The 23,119-nt window shown below is 45.2% G+C and overlaps 1 protein-coding gene across 1 annotated transcript in view; it reads right to left on the bottom strand.

Moving 5' to 3' along the window:
• LOC116981958 (1-phosphatidylinositol 4,5-bisphosphate phosphodiesterase delta-3-like) overlaps positions 1 to 20,878 on the bottom strand; it is a 56,289-nt gene extending 35,411 nt beyond the window's left edge. Inside the window, exons 1-4 of the mRNA XM_033035208.1 lie at positions 20,692 to 20,878; positions 6,309 to 6,464; positions 2,252 to 2,480; positions 1,396 to 1,525 (exon numbers count right to left, since the gene is read on the bottom strand). Coding sequence (XP_032891099.1) covers positions 1,396 to 1,525; positions 2,252 to 2,480; positions 6,309 to 6,464; positions 20,692 to 20,779 — 603 coding nt within the window. The 5' untranslated portion in view covers positions 20,780 to 20,878. The remainder of the gene's footprint in view (positions 1 to 1,395; positions 1,526 to 2,251; positions 2,481 to 6,308; positions 6,465 to 20,691) is intronic.
• Between the last annotated feature and the right edge of the window lie 2,241 nt (positions 20,879 to 23,119).

Genomic DNA, 23,119 nt, shown 5'->3' on the forward strand with positions numbered 1-23,119 from the left:
TTAGCTATCACAAGAATCTATCTCCATCTACAAGGAGACCAGACCTGTCGACAATATTGCAAGACTTTACATAAATAAAACAAGATGTTGCTTTCTGGAACTCAAGACCTCTTGTAATAAAAGTCAACATATGATTATTCTAAGTATGAAGAAGGGTCCTAATCTGAAGCAACATCTATCCATTTCCCTCCACAGACTGCTGAGTTCCTCCAAAAGTTAGTCTTTTGCTCAAAACTCCCGAATCTGCAATCTGTTAAGTCTCCATTTCCTAAGTGCTTACTATTTTCTTTATTTGTCAATCAAAGCATAGTTTATTCCCTCTGCTATATCCTTCCATGTCACTTGTCTATATGCATCAGCAAACTGGGATATCTTCACATCACAATTGAACAGCATGGAAACAGGCCATTCAGCCCAATTCATCCACGTCCACCAACAGCGTGCACCACCAAACTCAGGAACAACTGCGCCTCCATTATCAGGTTTCTGAATGGTTCTTCCATAAGCTAAGGTACTGGTCGATTCACCTCTACCCTGTTGAGGACATTTTACTTTGTCTGAGGAACAGATGCGCTACAATGCTGAGAACTATATTCTTCTTCTTCTTGCGTATGGCGTGCACAGCCTAAAGTTGGTGGACAACTTGTTCTATTTGATCTTATTTGATTGTGTACGCCGGGTTGATTGCATTCATCAAAACAGGGCAGACCACGTGAAGGTTGCAATCTCTCAACCCAGAACTATATTCTTTTTGTGTCTGTCTTCGGTTTAAACCAACATCTACAATTCCTTCCTGCACATTTTGTACTGCTGACTGCCAATGGGATATTGGCCACCTTAGTTTCTGTATTTTTCTCATTCACACCAACCTGCCCCCTTCAAAAGTGTTAGGATTCTGTTTACTGAGAAACAACCCTAATTTCATTATCAAACCTACCGAAAAGGATGGTGCTATTGTGGTCTGTGATCTGGCCTCAACCCTGTGGAAGTTAGACCTCAGCTCCCAGTCATAGTCCCTCTGGACCAACATGCTACAATTCACGCATCAGGCATTAATTTCCTTCGGCTTGATAATGAAATTAGGGGTGGTTCTCAGGCCATTAACTTTCAGTCATAGACCTTGTTAGCTCTACACTCTGTTCATGCGGAAGGTGTGGGCTGAGAATACTCCTACAAAAAGCAATGCTACCAATTTATCATCAATTATCCTACTTTGCAAAACAAGCAATCCAAGTCTCAACACACTGGAACACCCACCCAAAGCCCTTAGTGTAACAACACACTAGATTCATAACAGTGACATTTTACTGTAAAAACAACACATTCCAGCAGATACGAGCTAAATCCACCATGTGATTCTAGTCACACATTCTCCCCATTCAGACGGGTTCTTACCTTGAAGACCTGGTAGGCATATTCATCATCCGTCTCAATGTTGATCATCTTCAACAGGCTTTTAATCTCTTCGAAGCTCATTTTGTTGTCGTTGTTTTCGTCAGCATTCCGGAGATGTTCATGGATCCAAGTGGACAGATGTAAGGAAATAACGTGGTTGGGAATAGTTGTCAGGGAAACTTTGGGCAGTGATCATGGCCTGGGACCGGTGTGTAAACGGACAGTGGACTCACCAGACCTTTCACACACATACACATGCTGCTTCCACACAAGCATACATGCCTACAGCCAAAATGCCTCTAATGGATACCAAAACATCTACTTCAAACTACTCTCTACTGATATATTTACCATCTCTCAGTGTATCCGGGAAATTTGCAAAATCATCACCCGTATTTTTGTGGCTGGCAACAAGCGAGCTGTTATGACTGTTAAGCTGTTAAGGTATGTTACTTACCAAATAGTGAATGACCTGGATAGAGTGGATGTGGAGAGGATGTTTCCACTAGTGGGAGTAAGGACCAGAGGCCATAGCCACAGAATAAAAGGATGTACCTTTGAAAAGGAGACAAGGAGGAATTTATTTAGTTACAGGGTGGTGAACCTGTGGAATTCATTGCCACAGAAGGCTATGGAGGCCAAGTTGATGGATAGTTTTAAGACACAGATTGGTAGATTCTTGATTAGAACGTGTGTCAGGGGTTATGGGAAGGAGGCAGGAGAATGGGGTTGAGGTAAAAAAGATAGATGAGCCGTGATTGAATGGCAGAATAAACTGGCCTAATTCTGCTCCTATAACATATGTACTTATGAACTTAAGACCACATCCAATCAAACATAATTTCTCAAAAGATATTGATGAATTTTCTCTCGCTGGCTCATGGTTTCTGCTTTCTTGCGGAGTTTCTGGAGCCCCCGCACCCAGCACCGCCCTTCCTCCTCTGAGGCCGCCACCAGGTCCAGGCTGCTCCGGCTGCCCGCGAACACGATGGTGAAGCAACGTTTCTCCGAGAAGCTGTTGCCGTGTTTCTTCATCACCGTCGACTGGTGACCCACTTGGATTTCCCGGATATCCATCACCGAGACTGAAACATGGGAGTGAAGATTAGCACCAGGGGGCTCCACGAATAAACAGGCCGGAGCCACAGCTCAGCGCGCTCTGCAACATCACAGTAAACCCATCGGGGATAGTAGTGTCCCCACACTGTGACTAGAAGTGTCCACACACCAAGACAGGTGCTAAAGCATCACTGCTTGGAACCACATACGACAGATCGGAGCTTTTAGTTTAGTTCAGAAATACATCATGGAGACAAGACCCTCGGCCCACCAGGTCCATGCCGACCAGGTCGATCACCTGTTCACATTAGTTCCATGATATCCCACTTTTGCATCCATTCCCGACACACAATTAACTTACAAACCCGCATGTCTTTGGGATGTGGGAGGAAACCGGAGCACCCGGAGGAAACCCACACGGTCACAGGGAGAACGTGCCAACTCCACGCAGACAGCACCCGACGTCGGGATCAAACCCGGGTCTCTGGCGTTGTGAGGGAGCAGCTCTTCCGACTGCACCACTGTGCCACCCTGAACTCACACACAGCCAGCAGCACGGGAGCACACATGGCCACACATTGCCAGGGGTTGGGCCAAGAAAAGGCTGCAGTGGGTCCTCAGCATGTCCACCCTGAGGCTTCCAAAGAGTACTGTCAAGGTGGGCACATGCCTGAGAATTGGTACAGGATAACATACAATTCAGTGCTGCAGCTTCAGGATGTTGTATCCTTACCAGTTGGTGTGCTGGAATTAGACTTTATTTGGATGCATGTGTCATATGTTTGTCGCCACTTTCTGATCTCTCCAGTTCCAAGATACTCCCACAGCCCCGCCCTCATCTCAGAAAGGTAAAGTACCGCCAAAGCCTTCTCAGGAACTTCTATTATCTTTTCATGAGTTCACCTCAGACACTTCATACTCTGGGCAGTACAGGCTCTCAACTTAGAGAAAAACACTAAGTGCTGGAGTCAGAGTCAATGATTCAGGTGAGGACCCTTCTTCCATCTGAAGAAGACTCCCAACCCTAAGCATTGCTATCTATATCCTCCAGATATACTGCTTGACCTGCTGAGTTACTCCAGCATATTATGTTTTATTCAAGCTCCCAGAATCAGCAGTTCCATGTGTCTCCATCAAAGTAGGGGAGCCTACATTGAATAATCTCAATGTCCATCCTTCCTTAAATAAAGAGACCATAGCTGTACACAATAATATAAAACATACCCTTACCAAAGTACCAAACGCTTTTATTCCTGTGTCTCATCTTTCTAATTACTTTGTGGACATGCTTGCTCACTTTCTGTGCTTCACTCGTGAAGCCCCCAGACCTTTCTGACCATATCTGCCTCCTCCCATCACACCATTTCAATAATAATTTCTTTTTCCTATTCTTCCAACCAAATGAATAGCCTCACACTTGCCTCTTTCACCCACTCACATAATCTGCATACGACCTTTTGCAGACACTGTCTACTCACAGGTTATTCCCCATTTGTGCCAGTAGCAAACCGCTACAATAAACAGGGCCTATTTATTGAGGAGACATGAGGGATTGTAAATGGCAGACGGCCCAGTGTTGATTCATGTGGCAGTCCACAAGTCTCAGCTTGCTAACCTGACAATTACTCGCTTATCCTCACCCTCCTCAGAAGCCACTAATCTCTGCAGTAATGTACGTTTTAATTGCTGGTCAAAAATCTGAATTTAGAACTTGCCGCAACTTTTATAACTTTGTTAAACATTACTCCCCTTCCACGAAAACAACTCTCAGGGCGATCAGCTCCGCGCATAAGGCCATAAAGTGAGCTAAATCTTCACCTCAGGAAGTAGAGGCACCTAAGATGAATGCTGAGAAGAAAAGCCTAAGGCAGAGAGGCGGGTTTTAAAATGTGGACTGGGGGGGATGTGCTGCTCCTACTAACACAGGAGAAAATGCTTTCATAAATAGAAGACAGCTGCTGGGTAAATCACAACGTTATAAGTACACGTTTCAGTTGATTATTGTCACGTGTATCAATATACAGTGAAAAGTTTTAAACGCTTTCCATTCAAATCAGATACATACATATCGTATATACTAAACGTAAATACAATCATGCCAAATTCAAATGCAATAGGGAGAGTGAAGGGTGCAGAATATAGTTCCAGCATTGCAGCGCACCAGGTCCAGAGACAAAATCCAAAGTGTGAAATGGGTTGGAGATAAATTGGACAGTACCCTCGCTTATGGAAAGACCATTCAGATGCCTGACAGCAGAGGGGAAGCAGCTATTCCTGAGTCTGGTGGTGCGCCCTTTCAAGCTTCTGTTTCTTCTGCCCGGCAGGAGCAGGGACAAGAAGGAATGTCAGTGTTGGGACAAATCTTTAATTATATTGTGTAGGAAAGAACTGCAAATGCTGGTTTAAATCGAAGGTAGACACAAAATGCTGTAGTAACTCAGCGGGTCAGGCAGCATCTCTGGAGAGAAGGAATGGGTGATGTTTCGGGTCGAGACCCTTCTTCAGACTTTAATTATATTGGCTGTTTTTCTGAGGCAGCGTGAAGTGTAGATGGAGTCAATGGCGGGGAGTCTGATCTGTGTGATGGACTGGTCTGCATCCATCCCTTGATATTGAAATTCCTTGATGGTCTCCCCATTGCCCATTCCTCTCTGTAAAGCCCTACACCAGCCCTCTCACCCTCATGGTTTTTTATTCTCTTTCTGGTTCTTGTTCATTACTGATTAATTCTGTACTGTTATTCAAACGACTGCTGAATTACTAGGCTCTGGAACTCACAATGTTAATCTTTCCATCTCTTTCCTACTTCACGAAAAAGTATAAAACATCGTTCATTGAACCTGTGGCATCTTCCCTCGCATCTCTTTGGGTGGTCTCTTTCAATATCTGGCTTGATAATGATCCTGGTAAGGATCTGAGAATACTTTTGTTTTGTTCAAGATGTTTTATAAATGAAATAATTGTTCCATTCTGTCGCTACATTCAACACCGGGGTGTCAGAGGTCGAGGTACTGGGATAGGAATTCAGATTAGAGCACAGTGATCACACACAATCACCAATTAGAGTCAGGAGAAAAAGGAGCATCAAATCCTGGCTTTAGCTCTTCAAGTTATAGTCTGCTCTGGATTCCCTTGATTATACAATCAGACCCAATCATCAACTTGAAACTCTTTAACCCTCTAATTCTCTTCATTCCCCTTTCTCTCTCAGCAATAGAAATGGTGTTTGGCAAATGCTCCTCAATACTATTGTCCAACCTTGTTTCTGTGTCCCTGTACAGTTAGAGTACTGCTGGCTGAAGTGGTCATCAGTGAGTTAGATACATAGATACATAGAAAATAGGTGCAGGAGTAGGCCATTCGAGCCTGCACCGCCATTCAATATGATCATGGCTGATCATCCAACTCAGTATCCCGTACCTGCCTTCTCTCCATACCCCCTGATCCCTTTAGCCACAAGGGCCACATCTAAATCCCTCTTAAATATAGCCAATGAACTGGCCTCAACTACCCTCTGTGGCAGAGAGTTCCAGAGATTCACCACTCTCTGTGTGAAAAAGTTTCTTCTCATCTCGGTCCTAAAGGATTTCCCCCTTATCCTTAAGCTGTGACCCTTTGTCCTGGGCTTCACCAACATCGGGAACAATCTTCCTGCATCTAGCCTGTCCAACCCCATAAGAATTTTGTACGTTTCTATAAGATCCCCTCTCAATCTCCTAAATTCTAGCGAGTATAAGCCAAGTCTATCCAGTCTTTCTTCTGGAAGGAGTGAGCCTTCATGCCCTGACAGCACTTCAAGCCCGATCAGCGAGAGCTAAAGTACCCAGTGCAGCCCCCCTCATGCGAGTACTCACAGGTTGGTGGCTTGCTCCTGGACTTTGACTCGCACCAGATGGAAAGGCAATCATCCTGCAGCTTCATCCTTCGATCCTTCTTCCATCGCCTTGATTTTAATTTTTGTAACTTGCTGCCTTTAAGCATGAATTTCACATCTTCATCCTCGAGCAAGCCTGTGAGAGGCAGGAAGGTCAGTAACTCAACAACACAAACTTTACAAAGATGACCTCTTAGCCACCAGGAATGGAACACAACTTTCTAAACAAAAAAACATCTCTTCAGAATCCAATCAAATTCTAGAAACTATTTTAACTATTTTTTCTATTTGAAAGATTTTGGAAGCAATGCTCTGAAACATTGGTTGTGGCCCAGGTCTATCAAAGTCTCCCAGTCATTCTAAACCCCTTACAATCTACAGACAAAGAAATACGATCCACAGACTACACTATCTCCCTTGCACTACTTATTAGTTTAAACTACCAGTTATTATTTTTAATAACTGATAGTTTATTATTAAATAACTACGTTATTTTAATTTTATTTTAGAGATACAGCACAGAAACAGTCCCTTCAGCCCTCTGAGTCCACGTTGACCAGCGATCCCCGCACACTAACACTATCCTATGCACACTCGGGACAATTTACAACTTCACCAAGCCAATTAGCCTACACACCTGTACATCTTTGGAGTGTGCGAGGAAACAGGAGCACCCGGAGAAAACCCAAGCAAGTCACAGGGAGAACATACAAACTCCATACCTACAGCACCCGTAGTCAAGATCAAACTTGGGTCTCTGGCTCTGTAAGGCAGCAACTCTACTGCTGTGCTACTGTGCCACTCTGGATCACTTTGATAATAAGAACACCTATGTTGTGATGCTATTCATTAATAAGAGTCAGGAAGTCCTGATGTAGCTTTATAGGGCATTAGTTAGGCCGCATTTGGAGTATTATGTACAGTTCAGGTCGCCCCATTGCAGGCCATCCAGACTTGAGAACAGCTTCCCCCCCACGGTCATCAGACTCATAAGCCAATCAGCTCTTTCACACTACGCTACAATCTTTGCTCCATTCTGCTATTTTGCATTAATTGTTGTATTTATTGTTAACCCCTTGAGTTTCATGAGAACTAAGCATTTAATTACCTACCAGTGTGTGTAACAATAATCTATTCTGAATTCTAGAAATCATTTACGGTGGCAGCACATGTATACAACAGGGTTAAAAAAAGCATACAGGCCTTCACAAGTTGGGGGGCACTGAATACAAGAGGAGGCTGAAACAAGGGACTGCAGATGCTGGAATCTTCAACAAAATGCTGGAGTAACTCAATGGGCCAGGTAGCCGGAGAATAGGAGTGTCCCTAGTGTGTATTTCCATAAGGTTGAGTGTTGTCCGTTTCTCCTCTACCCCATTGTTGACATTGGACTTTGACTATGGAACTGTTGTGCTATAATGATGAGAACTATATTCTGGTAGGCAATTAAATTCTAAGTTCTCAAGGAGCTAACAATAATTGCAACAATTAATGTAAAATAGCAGAATGGAGCAAAGCTTGTAGTGTAGTGTGAAAGAGGTGATTGGCTTATGAGACTGATAACCGTGGGGGAGGGAAACTGTTCTCAAGTCTGGATGGCCTGCAACGGGGCGACCTGAACTGTACCTCAAAATGTGACCTAACTAATGCCCGGCTAGTGCACGGTGTGCTTGCTGGTCAGCGTGGGCTCAATGGGCCTGTTTCCACACTATCTCTAAAGTCTAAAGTAAAGTCAAATTTACAATGAGCAATTAACCTTCCAGCCTGCTCGTCTTTGGGATGTGGGAAGAAACCAGTGAACCCAAAGGAAACCCACGCATTAACAGATAGAATTTGCAAAAGCTACACAGACAGCACGGGATTGAATCCGGGTCGTTGTAAGTGTGTGGTAGTGGCTCTACCAGCTGCACCATTGCTGTTTGGTTCCTCCTACTGAAGTGCAGGAACTCACACTCGTTTAGGTTTAGGGTTATTATTGTCACTTGTACCGAGGTACAGTGAAAAGCTTTGTGTCGCATGCTCCAATCGAATCAGATAATATTTTGCAAAAATAAAATCACGTCAAACTTAGGTACAATAGGTAGAGCAAAGGGCAAGATACAGAATGCAGAATATAGTTTTCAAAAGGGAACTGCAGATGCTGGAATATCGAAGGTACACAAAATTGCTGGAGGAACTCAGCGGGTGCAGCAGCATCTATGGAGCGAAGGAAATAGGCGACGTTTCGGGCCGAAACCCTTCTTCAGAATATAGTTCTCATCATTATAGCACAACAGTTCCATAGACAAAGCCTAATGTGAACAATGGGGTAGAGGTGAAACGGACAACACTCAAGCTAATGGAAAGACAGTTCAGAAGCCTAATAACGGAACAGAAGAATCTGTTCCTGAGTCTTGTGATGCATGCTTTCAAGCTTATGTACCTTTTTACCTGACGGGATCGGGGAGAAGGTGGAATGACCAGAATAAGACAAATGTTTGATTATGTGGCCTGCTTTTTTGAGACAGCGTGAGGTGTACTGTAAATGGACTTCACATTAACTCCATTTATCTTATTAATATCCTGTTGCAGAGTTCAAATATTCTCTTGGCAGTGTGCCCTCCCACCTAATTTCATGCCATCAGCAAACTTGTATACCTTACACGCTATGCCTCCTTCCAGGTCATTAATATGAGAACTGATCCACCAATTACATCCCTCCAGCTAAAAAAGATTGTGACTTTCTAATTCCATATGATCACCTTTCTTCAATCCATGCTGACAAATTTATTTCAATTCCATGAAATCTTATCTTACGCACCGGCATTTTATGTGGCATCGTGTCAAATGTCTTCTGGAAATCCATATATACCTAGATTGCATTTATGTATAGTCTTTCCACTGACTGGTTAGCACGCAACTAAAGCTTTTCACTGTACTTCAGTACATGCGATAATAAACTAAACTAAATCTCATCCGCAGGTTCATTTCTATCAACTGTGCTTCAGGACTCCTGTAAATTTGTCAAACACAACTCATCCTTCATACAAGGTAGACCAAAATGCTGGAGAAACTCAGCGGGTGGGGCAGCATTTATGGAGCGAAGGAAATAGGCGACGTTTCGGGTCGAAACCCTTCTTCAGACTCACTTGTGTTGACTTAGTTTGAGTGCATTACACTTTACGAAATGACTAGTTAATTCTTCTTTGATTATTGACTCCAATATCTTGCCAACAACAGATGTTATAGACTCATCATCAAAACAGGCCTTCCGAGTACTTCGGACATGTACACCGAGGTCCCCCTGTTCCATAATGTCCCTAGGGCCCTACCATTCATGGTATGTGTCCCGTTCTTATCAGCCTACCCAAAATATATCGCTACATGCATATTGGCATTAAATTTAATCTGTCACGTTGTGCTAGTCGTTTATTCTCATCACCCACATTTGATCCATTTTGTCATCTTGCATCTTAATCTCTCTACGACCCAAGTTTAGAATTATTTTCAAGCAATGTAAAATCAAAGTAAAATCCACCCCCCCTGCAGCCCTCATCATCAAGGGGACTGTGGTGGAGAGGGCTGACAGTTACAGATACCTGGGACTACAAATAACATCAGATCTGAACTGGACTTTGAACACTGCAGCCACAGTGAAAAAAGCCCAGCAGAGACTGTACTTCATCAGGCTGCTCAGAAAAGCTGGTCTGCACTGTCACCCTCTCACCCAGGTCTACAAAGGACTGGTAGAGAGCATCCTCACCACAGGCATCACGGTGTGGTATGGAAACACCACACAGACAGAGAGGAAGGCTCTGCAAAGAGTCATAAAGACTGCTGAGAGGATCATCAGAACTGAACTCCCCTCCATGGACACAATCTACATACAGCGCTGTCAAAAAAGAGCAGGGAGAATCATTAGAGACACACTACATCCAGCTCACTCCCTGCTCAAACACAAAAACTGCACATACAACCTCAGGCACAGACGAGCGGACAGTATCGCCACAAAAAGAACACGCTTTTTTAAGAGCTTCTTCCCTGCAACAGTGAGACTCTTGGCCAAAACACAACAAAATGAACTGATGTCCTGATATAGTGTTTGTGCAAGCTACAATGCTCTATGTGTCTTCTGTGTGTCTTTTTAAATTTTTTTTAAATTTAAAATTTTTTAATTTTAAGTTTTTAACGTAACTTGACTCTCTGAATAGCCGCACAAGAGTTCCTATGTGTGTAAGCACAAATGGTAAATAAAGTTTTTGACCTTTGACCTTTGACCAATGGGATTGTATGCACAATACTAAAAATCTCTGAGAACTAAGCAGGAATGGTTCTAAGATCTTGTGTATGTCCTGTACACTTTCCGCCCAGCATGAAAACGATGCATTCACTGTCATTTTCTAAGCTCTGTCTTTTAAACATTAAACACTGACAAAACTGCAGTCCAATTAATCTCATGGACTTCAATTGTGCTGATAAATGACACTGTATCAAATATCTTTAAAAAGTTTATGTACACTAACATCTACTTACATCAATCTTTAGACTTTAGAGATAGAGCGCGGCAACAGGCCCTTCGGCCCACGCCAACCAGCAATCACCCCGTACACTAGCACTATCCTACACGCTAGGGACAAATTACAATTTTCCTGAAGCCAATTAGCCTGCAAACCTATATTTCTTTGGAGCGTTGGATAAACCAGAGCACCCGGAGAAAACCCACGTGGTCACATGGAGCATCCGTACAGACAGCAACTATAGTCAGGATTACACCCGGGTCTCTGGCGCAGTAAGGCAGCAGCTCTACAGCTAAGCCACTGTGCTGCCCCTAAATTATCCCCAATACTTTATGAAGAACTCGATTGAATTGTTTAAACACTGATTTCTTCACCAAATCCACAATGCGTATCATGTATTCCTGGAATCTAATGGAACAAGCTCAAGGGGCTGAATGGCTTACTCCTAGTTTCTATTCAAGTCACTGATGCAGAAATTGCCTTGTGAGTAATATGAGATTAATGGTTGCAGCTATTGGTGCAGAGTCAGGAATGATTTGTGGCCACAGATTAGACTCTCAGAGCTTCTCAAATTTCTCACTTGGCAAAGGGATGCTGATCACCTTTCCTCCTGCTGTGACTGGAGATGCAAAGAGGGAAAAATTGTGCCAACGTTAACATGGCTCTGAGGTAGGATGAGTGTGTGACCTCAAGTACTGACGAGGGAGCTCCTCAACACCAGGCTCTTCCTCCAATCCCGAGGGAAACGCAACGACTGCTGTGGTTTTCATCAGGTGAGAACCACGAGTCTGAAAATGGAAACTAATCGGTGTATCAGGTGTGATTCTTTATCTGAGATGTCTGCAGGCCTCTCTCTCTCCCTCTCCTAAACTGACGGACCACTCAGAATCATAGAATGTTGACAACTCAGGGATAGGCCATTCAGTCCAACATGTTGGTTGAAGAAGCACCAACTCACTCCCAGCACCAGATCTCACTCCCTGCAGCTCACAGCTCTACAACTAACATGATCCTTGTACTGTTTAAATATGGTGAGGGCATCTGCCTCCACCACTCTCTCTGCCAGTGAGTTCTTGAATCCCCAGTCTCTGATCCTCCAGTTCACAATCCCCATATAATCCCCTTGTCCACAGTCCCCGGTTCCCTACCATCCTTGCCCCCTTGTCCCAAGTCCCACGTATCCAATCCCTCGTTCCCCTCTCTCACCCATCTCTAGTGGTCATGGAGTCAGGATCACAGAGCTTTGGAATAAGTCCACACTGACCAGTGGTCACCCATCCATACTAATCCCATCTTCCAGTTTCCCCAAGGCCTTCGATACTGGGGAAATTCAAATGTAAACAAGGGTTCATCGAGACACTTCTTATATATCTATAACTCTGCTTCTACCACTCTCTCCAGCATTGAGAAAGGATCCCCTCTTGGTTTTTACTCCTAACCCGAAATCTATATCCTCTAACTTTACTTAACATACTTTAGATAAGGGCAAAGGTTTCCTGCAGTCTAGCCTGCCCATAATTGTCATAATTTAATCTATCTCATACATCTCTCCTCCTTTACCTCCCACAAACGAGCTGTACCCCCCCACCCCCCTCAGCCCCCCCCCCCCCCTTCACGGGCCCCTAATGCCCTGCCCATGGTCCCCCATGTCTCTGATCTTTTCTCCTGCCCCTGTTCCTCATCCCAGTCCCTAGTTCCCGCTGGTCCCTCGTCCATCCATTCCCAGTCCTTAGTCTCCCAATAACTGGTGCCCCGCTCCTGGTCCCGTTTACTTCTGACCATGAGCTCCGCTACTGCTGATCGACCTCCACCAGGTTACTGAAGACCTGCTGAGCGCTGCTGCAAACAACTGAGTGAATTCACCCTTTGAACCACTCCTCTGACACCGCAGAAAACTACTGCCCCAGACGCACAGTGGTAAAGAAAGCTTTTGGTGTGCTGGCCTTTATAAATCAGAGCATTGAGTATAGAAGTTGGGATGTAATGTTAAAATTGTACAAGGCATTGGTGAGGCCAATTCTGGAGTATGATGTACAATTTTGGTCGCCCAATTATAGGAAGGATGTCAACAAAATAGAGAGAGCACAGAGGAGATTTACTAGAATGTTGCCTGGGTTTCAGCACCTAAGTTACAGAGAAAGGTTGAACAAGTTAAGTCTTTATTCTCTGGAGCGTAGAAGGTTAAGGGGGGACTTGATAGAGGTCTTTAAAATTATGAGTGGGATAGACAGAGTTAACATGGATAAGCTTTTTCCATTGAGAGTAGGGAAGATTCAAACAAGAGATTTGAGAATTAAGGGACAAATGTTTAGGGGTAACATGAGGGGGAACTTCTTTACTCAGAGAGTGGTAGCTGTGTGGAATGAGCTTCCAGTGGAAGTGGTAGAGGCAGGTTCGATTTTATCATTTAAAAATAAATTGGATAGGTATATGGACGGGAAAGGAATGGAGGGTTATGGTCTGAGTGCAGGTAGATGGGACTAGGTGAGAGTAAGTGTTCGGCATGGACTAGAAGGGCCGAGATGGCCTGTTTCCGTGCTGTAATTGTTATATGGTTATATGATCAACTGGAGAAGCAGGATGCAGAGTTAAGCAGATTCAGTGGTGCTTTAGGTCAATGTTGTGCTGTTCTGTGAGAGAGGGACTTTACCACCAGTGCTGAAGGATGGCTTGGTAAATGCAAGGGAAATGCACGTCCCTGTGAACACTGGCAGCTGTGCAGTTGCGAAGTAACGCCCAGCACCTTCTCGACAAATGTGCCTTTCTTACAAGTGATTATTGAATATTACTCTTGGTCCCCAACCCCAGCTCAGAGAGTCCAGTGAGGGGAGCCCAGAGGGAGCCCGGCTCTCTGCTGATGAAAAACCCATAGACCAGTTGGTGGGAATCCTGATCCCTTGGAGACAGAGAATCATTCCAGAGTATCAGAGAAAGTCCTAACAATGTGCTAACCAGTGACACAAGAACTAGTGGTGGTGTTGATAGGAGGGTGGTGTTGCCTACAGTATGATATTGACCCGCTGGCAGATATGCAGGGCAACGGCAGATGGAACTTATTCATGAAGTGTGTGAGGTGATAAATTTTGGGGAGTCTACTAATGGTAGGACATAATTCACAAATAGTCGTTTGAAAGGAGCATTGCGGAACAAATCCATACGTCCAAAGATCCCGAGGGTCGCAGTAGAGGAAGGCGGGATGGTGGAAAAGGGTTTTGGGATGTCTGCCTTCATTGGCAGGGCATAGAGCATAGGAACAGGGAGAAGGAGCTGGGCGTTACTTAGTAACTTTATAAAGCATTGCTCAGGGCACAGTTGGAACATCGTGTGTAGTTTGAGTAGCCAGGACAGTGATTGCACTAGAGAGGGTGTAGAGGAGATTCGCCAGGATGTTGCCTGGGATGGAGTGTTTCGGTTATGAGGAGAACATGTTCGAGATATTTAAGATGAGACACAAAATCCTGGAGTAACTCAGCAGGTCAGGCAGCATCTCTGGAGAAGAGGGATTTCTTTTCTCCAGAGATGCTGCCTGACCCGCTGAATTATTCCAGCATTTTGTGTCTATCTTCGGTATAAACCAGCATCTGCAGTTCCTTCCTACACATGTTCTAGATATTTGCAGTTCCATCCTTGAATTCCCCAACTACAATGTTCTTCATCTCAGTGAATGCAGAGGAGAAGCGTTCATTAAGATCTCATCTCATTATTTCGGCCATCTTGGTCCCAAAGGGCCATATTATTTATCTGTTCACCTTCTTGCACACTCAATGAATTATCATGAATCCACTCCTGCTATGATATTTCCTATTCCCTGTTATTTCTTGCTTTGCTTCAGCACAACAGAACATAGTAGGCATGACTACAGAACAGATCAGTGTGTCCATATACCATTATATAAATATACACACACATGAATAAATAAACTGATATAGTGCAAATAAACAGATAATGGGCTGGTCACCCCATTGCAGGAAGGATGTGAAGAGGGTAAAAGGGGGGTTTACCAAACCTGCCTGGATTAGAAGGTATTAGCTATAAAGAGTGGTTGGACAAATTTGGATTGTTTTCTTTTAATTATCGGATTATCTGATAGAGGTTTATATAATTATCAGAGGCATAGACAGGGTAAATAGTCAGAACCTTTTCCCCAGGATGGAAACATCAAATACCAGAGGGCATAGCTTTAAGGCGAGTGGGGCAAAGTTTAAAGGAGAACTGCGGGTTGTTTTACACAGATAGTGGCAGGTGCCTGGAATGCACTGCCAAGAGTGGTGGTGGAAGCAGATGTGATGGTGTTGTTTAAAAGGCTTTTAGATAGGTTGGTTAGTGTGCAAGGACTGGAGAGAAATGGATCATGTGCAGGCAGACAGGATTAGTTTAATTTTGCAACTAGGTCAGACATCGGTGGGCCAAGGGGCTTGTTCTTTTCCACATTCCACCTTGTCCTGAAGATTATATATCCTGTAATATATTCATGTTACTGTGATTACAGCAATATTATATTTCCACCTACTTATCAATTCATTTATCCGATTTACTAGTCAGAAACTAGCATTAAAATAGATGCAATTCAGCCTTCTATTTCGCCCATGTGATTTATCACATCCATGTCAGCTCTGCCTGCTGGACTGACGTCGTTTTCCATCTATATTTGACTGCACCTCCCCCACAACTGTACATCGACTCTGTAGTCCAGACCCTGCCAGATTAGTTTCAATGCTCCTCAATAGCAACAGCAAATCTTCCCGCAAGGACGTTGGACCTGTTCTAGACCCTTCCCACTTTCCCTAAAAATGGTTCCAGTGATACAGAACATAGAACAGCACAGTACAGCACAAGAATAGGTCCTTCGGAACACAATGTCTGTGTCGAATATAATGCCAAGACTAAATCTTCTTTGCCCGCACATAATACATCCCTCTATTCCCTGCATACCCATCTGCCTCAACCTCCACCCCCCCCCCACCCAGCAGCATATTCCAAGCACTCTCCACCCTCTGTGTAAATAAACTTGCTCCGCACATCTCCTTTAAACTTTGCCTCACTCACCTTAAAACTATGCCCTTTCGTATTTGATTTTTCCATCCTGGAAAGAAGGTTCTGTTTACCCTATCTATGCCTCTCATCATTTTATGTAGGTCTCCCCGCAACATCTGGCGTTCCAGAGAAAATAATCCGAGTCTGTCCAATCTCTAGCTGTAGCTGATACTCCCTAATCCAGGCACAATTCTGGTAAACCTCCACTGCACCTTTTCCAAAGCCTCCACATCTGACCTGTAATGGGACGACCAGAACTGCGCGCAATACTCCAGGAAAACTTATTCTGAAACCTTGCTCCTTATGTGAACCAAAACCACTGTTTGTTAACCCCCTCACTTTAGAATGTCCAGCACACATCCCATTATATTCTTGAGCCTGGATTCAGGGAGACTAACACACCAATCTGGATTCACATCAACAGCTGCAAAAGTGTCTGTATTTCCCTCCCACCGGGTGGCGCTGTAAGTGGCAGCCAAGTCAACAGCCTATCTCGTCCCTCTCTTCTTTTGTTGTTTTTAGTCTGTTTCATTTGTATGTTTTAGTGTATCTTTAGTTTTGTATTACGGTATTACGGGGGGGGGGGGGGGGGGGGGTTTAAATCTCTTCCCGCCGATGGAGATGCGACTTTTTCAGTATCGTATCTCCGTCCACACTGCGGCCTAAAGTCGTGGAGCTGCCGGTCACTTTGTTAAGGATCGACTTCGGGAGCTCCGACCCGCCCCGATCGTGGGAGCCTAGATCGCCCCGATGCGGCGGCTTCGATCGCCGACTGCCGGGAGCTTCGATCGCCCCAACCGTGGATGGTACGATCGCCCCGACCGCGGGAGAAAAGGAGGAAGAAGGTAAAAGTTATTCGCCTTCCATCACAGTGGGGAATGTGAGGTCGCCGAAAAAACAAGATGGACGTGCTGCCTGCGCTGATGAGGACTCCGAGGGATTGCCGTGAGTGCAGCCATCTTGGTGTTTGTGGGGACATTGCTCCATGAGAACATCCTGGAGTCTGTTGGGAATGTGGGCGGATTTCTGACTGTTCGGGCGGGCAGGGACTGCAGAGAGAGTGACAGCGGTCAGTACAACTCTGGTCACATCACGGTGAAGGAGTGTGTGTGTGTGTGTGTGTGTGGCCCGGACATTGAACTGATGGCTGTGGGTCTCCGCTTATGCTGTATGCTCAAGGGATTCTCACACGCCACTGTGGTGGCTGTTTATGTTTAATCTTTATGTAGTTTTGTATCTTGTTGCTTTTTTGGTATGACTGTATGGTAAATCAAATGTCACTGCACCCCGGTACACGTGACGATAAAGGACCATTGAAGCATTGAACTCCAACCACTATTGCCCTGCATTTACAACACAGAGTAATGGTTTTGAAGCAAGATGCACTCGGAGGTTTCCCTGACCACTTGCTTGCCCTCTTCCCTCTCCCAGGTGGTCACTCATTCCTTCTATGAACACTTTTCCTTAAGCTGCAGGGTGCCCACCTTTGTAAACAAGTTATCCATATATCTACCAGCATTCTTGACAGTCAAGCTCCAAAACCCAGCAGCTGAGCTGGCCAAACCCCAGGCACCTGTAGCATGATCACCCAGACTAGACGGAGCCTGACAGCACATGTGACTATACAAAAAATAAATCATCTGTGAAGTTCAGTAAGCCAGACCTAATTGATTATAGATTCATTTTTTATGTAGTCTATGCCTCCTGTGATAAAATGTAGATGCCCGAAGGTATTTAGTCTGGTGCTACTTCAATGTCCAGTGCATCTGTGGCCTCAAATCCCTCTGCTCTCCACAGCCTTCAGCAATAACAACAGAATAATGACCAACATGTATCAGTTTAGTTTAGTTTGGAGATACAGCGCGGAAACAGGCCTTCAGCCCACCAAGTCCACACCGACCACATTAACATCCCCACACATTAACACTACTCTACACATACTAGGGACAATTTACACTTGTACCAAACCAATGAATGTCTTTAGAGTGTGGGAGGAAGCCAAAGATCTCGGAGAAAACTCACCCGGCCAAGGGGAGAATGTACAAACTCTGCACAGACGGCACCCGCAATCGGGATCGAACCCTGGTCTCCGGCGCTGCAAGCGCTGTAAGGCAGCAACTCTTCCGTTGCGCCCCTTAGCTATCAGTTGGCAAATTCCTTCTTTCACAACTTATCGACAATAAATGAATGAATAACACTCCTATATAACGATAAATTTACAGTAGTTGAGCAAAGTAAATCACGCACTTTTTCCGAGTATACTTATTTATTTTTAAATTGTCTTTGACTCAGTTAGTTGATCTTCATGTGCTGAATAATTTCAGGAACTGCCTTCTACCTAAGCTCCGGACAGAATTCCAGATTCAGCTGTTCTACTAAACTCATCCAAACAGTTGCCAGGATCCAATGGATCTGAAAATAATCAGCTACATTTGAATGTCCAATTTTAAATCATGTCTGTGATCTTTACATCCCTTCGGCTAGCTTGACACCTCCTCTAAATACACTCCAGTCTGGACAATAGTCTTCAGTGCAAGGCACTCAGTTGGTGGGGAATTACAATCAACACACAGATTTACAGAGTTGGTCCAGATCAAAATGTGACAAGTATTGTATGTGACACAAGTAACCAGTTGATTCCTATGATCTCAGTTGTAAGCCTCTGCTGTCTTGCAACACCCACCCACCCACCCAGCCATCCACCCATCTAGCTCCTCAGCTTCCTTGGCAGTAAATCAAAGAGCAAGTGTGTTACTTGGGATGTCTTGGCCAATAATTATCCTCAACCTGGCTGTCACATTTTCCACTTCACAGTAATGACGGAACTTTAAAAGTACTTTGTTGTTTGCCAAGTTATTTAGAAAACTGAGAACTACACAAACAAAAGTTATCACGATCTTACCACAACCAGAGAGCAGTCCTGAACTACTATCTACCTCATTGCTAACCTTCAGACTTTCCTTGATGGAACTTTGCTGGCTTTACCTTGCACCCTTCTCATGTATGTATACGCTGTAAATGGCTTGATTGTAATCTTTCAGCTGACAGGATAACACGCAACAAAAGCTTTTCACTGTACCTCGGTACACGTGACAATAAACTAAACTGTAAACTGTTTTTATTTTTACTCCACTATTAGCATGATAGGAACCAACAAAGGGATAGAATGGGATTGCTCAATGTTGCTTCACCATGGAGCTTGACAGGTGGTGGGGACAGCTGCCTGACAGCTCATAAGCCTCCTCCTCTCAGTGAAATTGTGTCCACCACAAACTGGGGGCAGAGAGTGAAGAATTTGTTTGGAATGGAGGTGGTTTCAAGATGACAAAGCGAGTTCTCCATCAAGTCAACCCTCCCTCTTGTGCCATGGTACACTTGTCTCTTGCCCACTGAGAACGCAAGAACATGCTCCGTCATTCACAAAAGAAACAGTCTAGAATGAAGGCATAATATGTGCAGTGGAGGAAGAGGCCATTCAGCCCTGCCATTCTATGCTCATGTTTACATTCCCTATCATGGCTCACTGCATCCAACCACAACAATAATCTTTTGATCTAAGGCAGACACAACATGCTGGGAGTAACTCAGCGGGTCAGGCAGCATCCCTGGAGAAAAGGAATGTGACGTTTCGGGTCGAGACTCTTCTTTTGACTAAGGGGCGAGGGGAACTAGAGGCATGAAAAGGTCCCTCACTCTGACTCTCAGTCTCAAGAAGGGTCTTGACCCGAAACATCACCTATTCATTTTCTCCAGAGATGCTGAGTTACTCCCAGCATTTTGTGTGTATTTTTGGTGTAAACCAGCAGTTCCTTCCTACTCAATGTTTTTTATCTATGTGTCCTGTTAAAAACACCACTGCTTTTCACCTCCGATTACTGTACTGTCTGTGTTTAATGGTGGCTGCCTTGCTTCATTTCATCTCTGACAAACGTGTTAATACTCTACCTCCATTACCATTAGACCTTCATAATATTTAAGGTCTGTCGACGCTCCCTTATCCATTGTACACTTGAGATGCAATGTCTGTCTGGTAAAAACCTTCTTGCAGTTTTTGTATCAATACGGCTGTTAGCATTTGTTTTCAACTGGGGCTTCAGAACAGTTGACAGTACTTGCCGTGCAGTCGAACGAGAAAGCAGAGCAGGATACACACACACTTCAAGGGTGGTTGGCAGTTACGCTCAACCATGTTAGTGTGGACAAGGACTAGGGCGGCAAAACAGGTTAAAGTCTATAAACACTACGCAGTTATAGAGAACCATTCTCGCACCATCACCCGGGCGATCTGACAGTCGGGGCAATCTGACAGCGGGCTTCACTCGGTGAAGCGGGCGGCCAGACTACTTGTTCAAAAGGGAACTGCAGATGCTGGAATATCGAAGGTACACCGTCTGAGGAAGGGTTTCGGCCCGAAACGTCGCCTATTTCCTTCGCTCCATAGATGCTGCTGCACCCGCTGAGTTTCCCCAGCAATTTTGTGTACCTCCGGCCAGACTACTTGTCCGGTTTGACCAGCGGGTGTTACAGGCGCGGATCCCCGCTGTAGCCAGAAGCTTACCCCTCCCTTACCCCCCTCTCACCACCAGACCAGGCGAGGGGAGGCGTCCCACCCTGCGGTGACTAATCTGAGCAGCAAACAGCGAACCCAGTGAGTGTGTGACCTTCCAAAGGCGAGGCGCCTCCGGTCCGACGGGCGGGACGGTCCGGCTAAGACGCCGCCTCACTGGATCAACCTCTGGGTCCAGTCCCGACCGATGCGATGCCTTATTTAGACAGACTTCAAGTACAGGCGCGGCGTCTCCTCAGCTCCTCGGCCGTGTCCGCCACCCTTACCCACTTTCTTGAAGGCTTTCAGGGCGAGTTTCTTGTGCTCTGCCTCCTGGTGCCGGGGCTGCGAGCCTTTCGACTTGGTGCCCATCATGGCCCGAGCAGCGAGCCCGTCTCACGGCCTCGGCGATCCCTCGGACCGGGCAGCAGATCCCACCCCCCCCCCCCCCCCCCAGGCGCCCCTCCTTCCCCCCGATCCCGCCCGTCTCCGGCAGCAGCTCATGTGATTCCCGACAACCATGCAAGGAAGGCGAGGGAGGGGCGGTCCAAGTTGCTGGCCTGAGTCGCTGGCAGGATTGCTTCACTGCAGGCCGGCGCCTCTCAGGGAAAGGCAGCGAGTGCCGCCGCCATCAGCGGCTGTTCACTGTCTGGAGCTGCCAGTTGCCGCCGGCGGCTCCTCTTCCTCAGGCGGCTTTCACACTCATCCCAGGAACCACCTCCTCTTCAGGTCTTGATGCAAGTTCTGCGATGCCGATTCCTCAGCACCCTTCCACAACAATTCCAGTCCTCGCTTCTCTGGGCGACCCGTGCTGTCTGAAGACATTCCCACTGGTGGCTGTCTGTCTGTCTGTCCCACTGATATTACTCCAGCATTTTTGTGTCTACCTTCGGTGTACACCAGCATCTGCAGTTCCTTCATACACATCTAGTCTGAAGAAGGGTCTCGACCCGAAACGTCACCCTCCAGAGATGCTGCCTGTCCTGTTGATTTACTTCAACATTTAGTGTCTATCTTCGGTGTAAACCAGCATCTGCAGTTCCTTCCCTCACAATAACCAACTGAAGAAGGAACCCGATCCGAAACCTCGTCCATCCATTCACTCCACAGATGACCCGCTGAGCTCCCCCGGCATGTGTTTTTTTTTTGCTCAAGATTGCAAGTTCCCCGTGAATCACCCTATCGCCAAGGTGACCGGTCACCCTTTCTTGAAATCAGTTCTGGTCCACAGCATCCTGTTGCCGGAGCGTTTAGACCCAATGATCCGTTGGGAATTAACTTCAGAGATAGCGGATGATTTAGTTGTAATCTATTCCCTGGTTTATTGAAAGATTCCTACAGATAGGGAAACTGCAAATGCAAGGCGGAAGAGGATGATTGTACTACAGGGTCAGTTCCTGGTCCTCATTTACTTATGATGTATATTGGTTGCCTGATGAAGGGTCAGATTACAAAGTATCCAAGTTTGCTGATGAACCAATAGTTGGTAGACAGAAATGCTGGAGAAACTCAGCGGGCGAGGCAGCATCTATGGAGCGAAGGAAATAGGCAACGTTTCGGGTCGAGACCCTTCTTCAGACGGGAGGGTATGTTGCAATGAAGACATTTGGACTCCACAACAGGATAGTAAGTGGTTGAAAATTTGGCAACTGAAGTTTATGTGAGGACAGTGGTGAATCTCTGGAACTCTCTGCCACAGTCTGTTTGTACTACTGTGTACTAGTTGTGTACTAGTTGAGGCCAGTTCATTGGCTATATTTAAGAGGGAGTTAGATGTGGCCCTTGTGGCTAAAGGGATGGAGAGAAGGCAGGTACGGGATACTGAGTTGGATGATCAGCCATGATCATATTGAATGGCGGTGCAGGCTCGAAGGGCCGAATGGCCTACTCCTGCACCTATTTTCTATGTATCTATGACATACCCTTCTGAAGGAAGCACCTAAAGGCAGGCCATCATTTAAATAGAGAAAGACTGTGAGTGAAATATAGAGGAGTCTTTATTTCTCGTCTGTACTCAAATGAATCTGCAAAAGGTTGGCAGATAGATTCAGCAAGTGGTGAGGAAGGCAAATGGCATGTTGCAAGAGGGCTGGAGCTTAAAAAAAGAAAGTATTGTTACAACTGAGGCCACAGCTGAAGCATTGTATAATGTTGGCCCCAATACATAGGTTTAGGTTTATTATTGTCAAGTGTACAGTGAAAAGCTTTGTTTTAAGAATAAGATACATTGGCATTGCTGTTCAAAAACATTCACAGGATGTTCCTGTCACCAGTAGCTAAAAAATAGATACATATTTTTTGGAGATAAGAAGAATGAAAGGTGATCTTACTGAAACACACCTCTGGGGCATGAAAGGGTAGATGTTGAAATGTCTGCACTAGTGGGAGGTTCTCAAATGAGGGGACATGGTTGCTAGGTTGGGGGCAGTACATTAACATTGATGTGTGCAGGAATTTCTGCTCACTGTGATTTGCAAATACCCAGGAATTCTCTACCTTGAATGTTGTGGAGACTGGAAAGTTGGAGTCATTTAAAGGTGAAGTACAGATATTTGTAAAGATTGTGTAAATTGTGGGCAGAGGACCTGGCATAGAAGAGATTAGAGTTACATCATGGAAACTGAATGTACAACATGGACAAAGAAGTCAATGCCGTGGTAAAAGCTAGCTTCTTTCAGCTTCGGACGATAGCTAAAATAAAACCATTCCTCCACT

This window comes from Amblyraja radiata, chromosome 16 (genome assembly GCF_010909765.2).
Source record: "Amblyraja radiata isolate CabotCenter1 chromosome 16, sAmbRad1.1.pri, whole genome shotgun sequence".
Classification (NCBI taxonomy): domain Eukaryota; kingdom Metazoa; phylum Chordata; class Chondrichthyes; order Rajiformes; family Rajidae; genus Amblyraja; species Amblyraja radiata.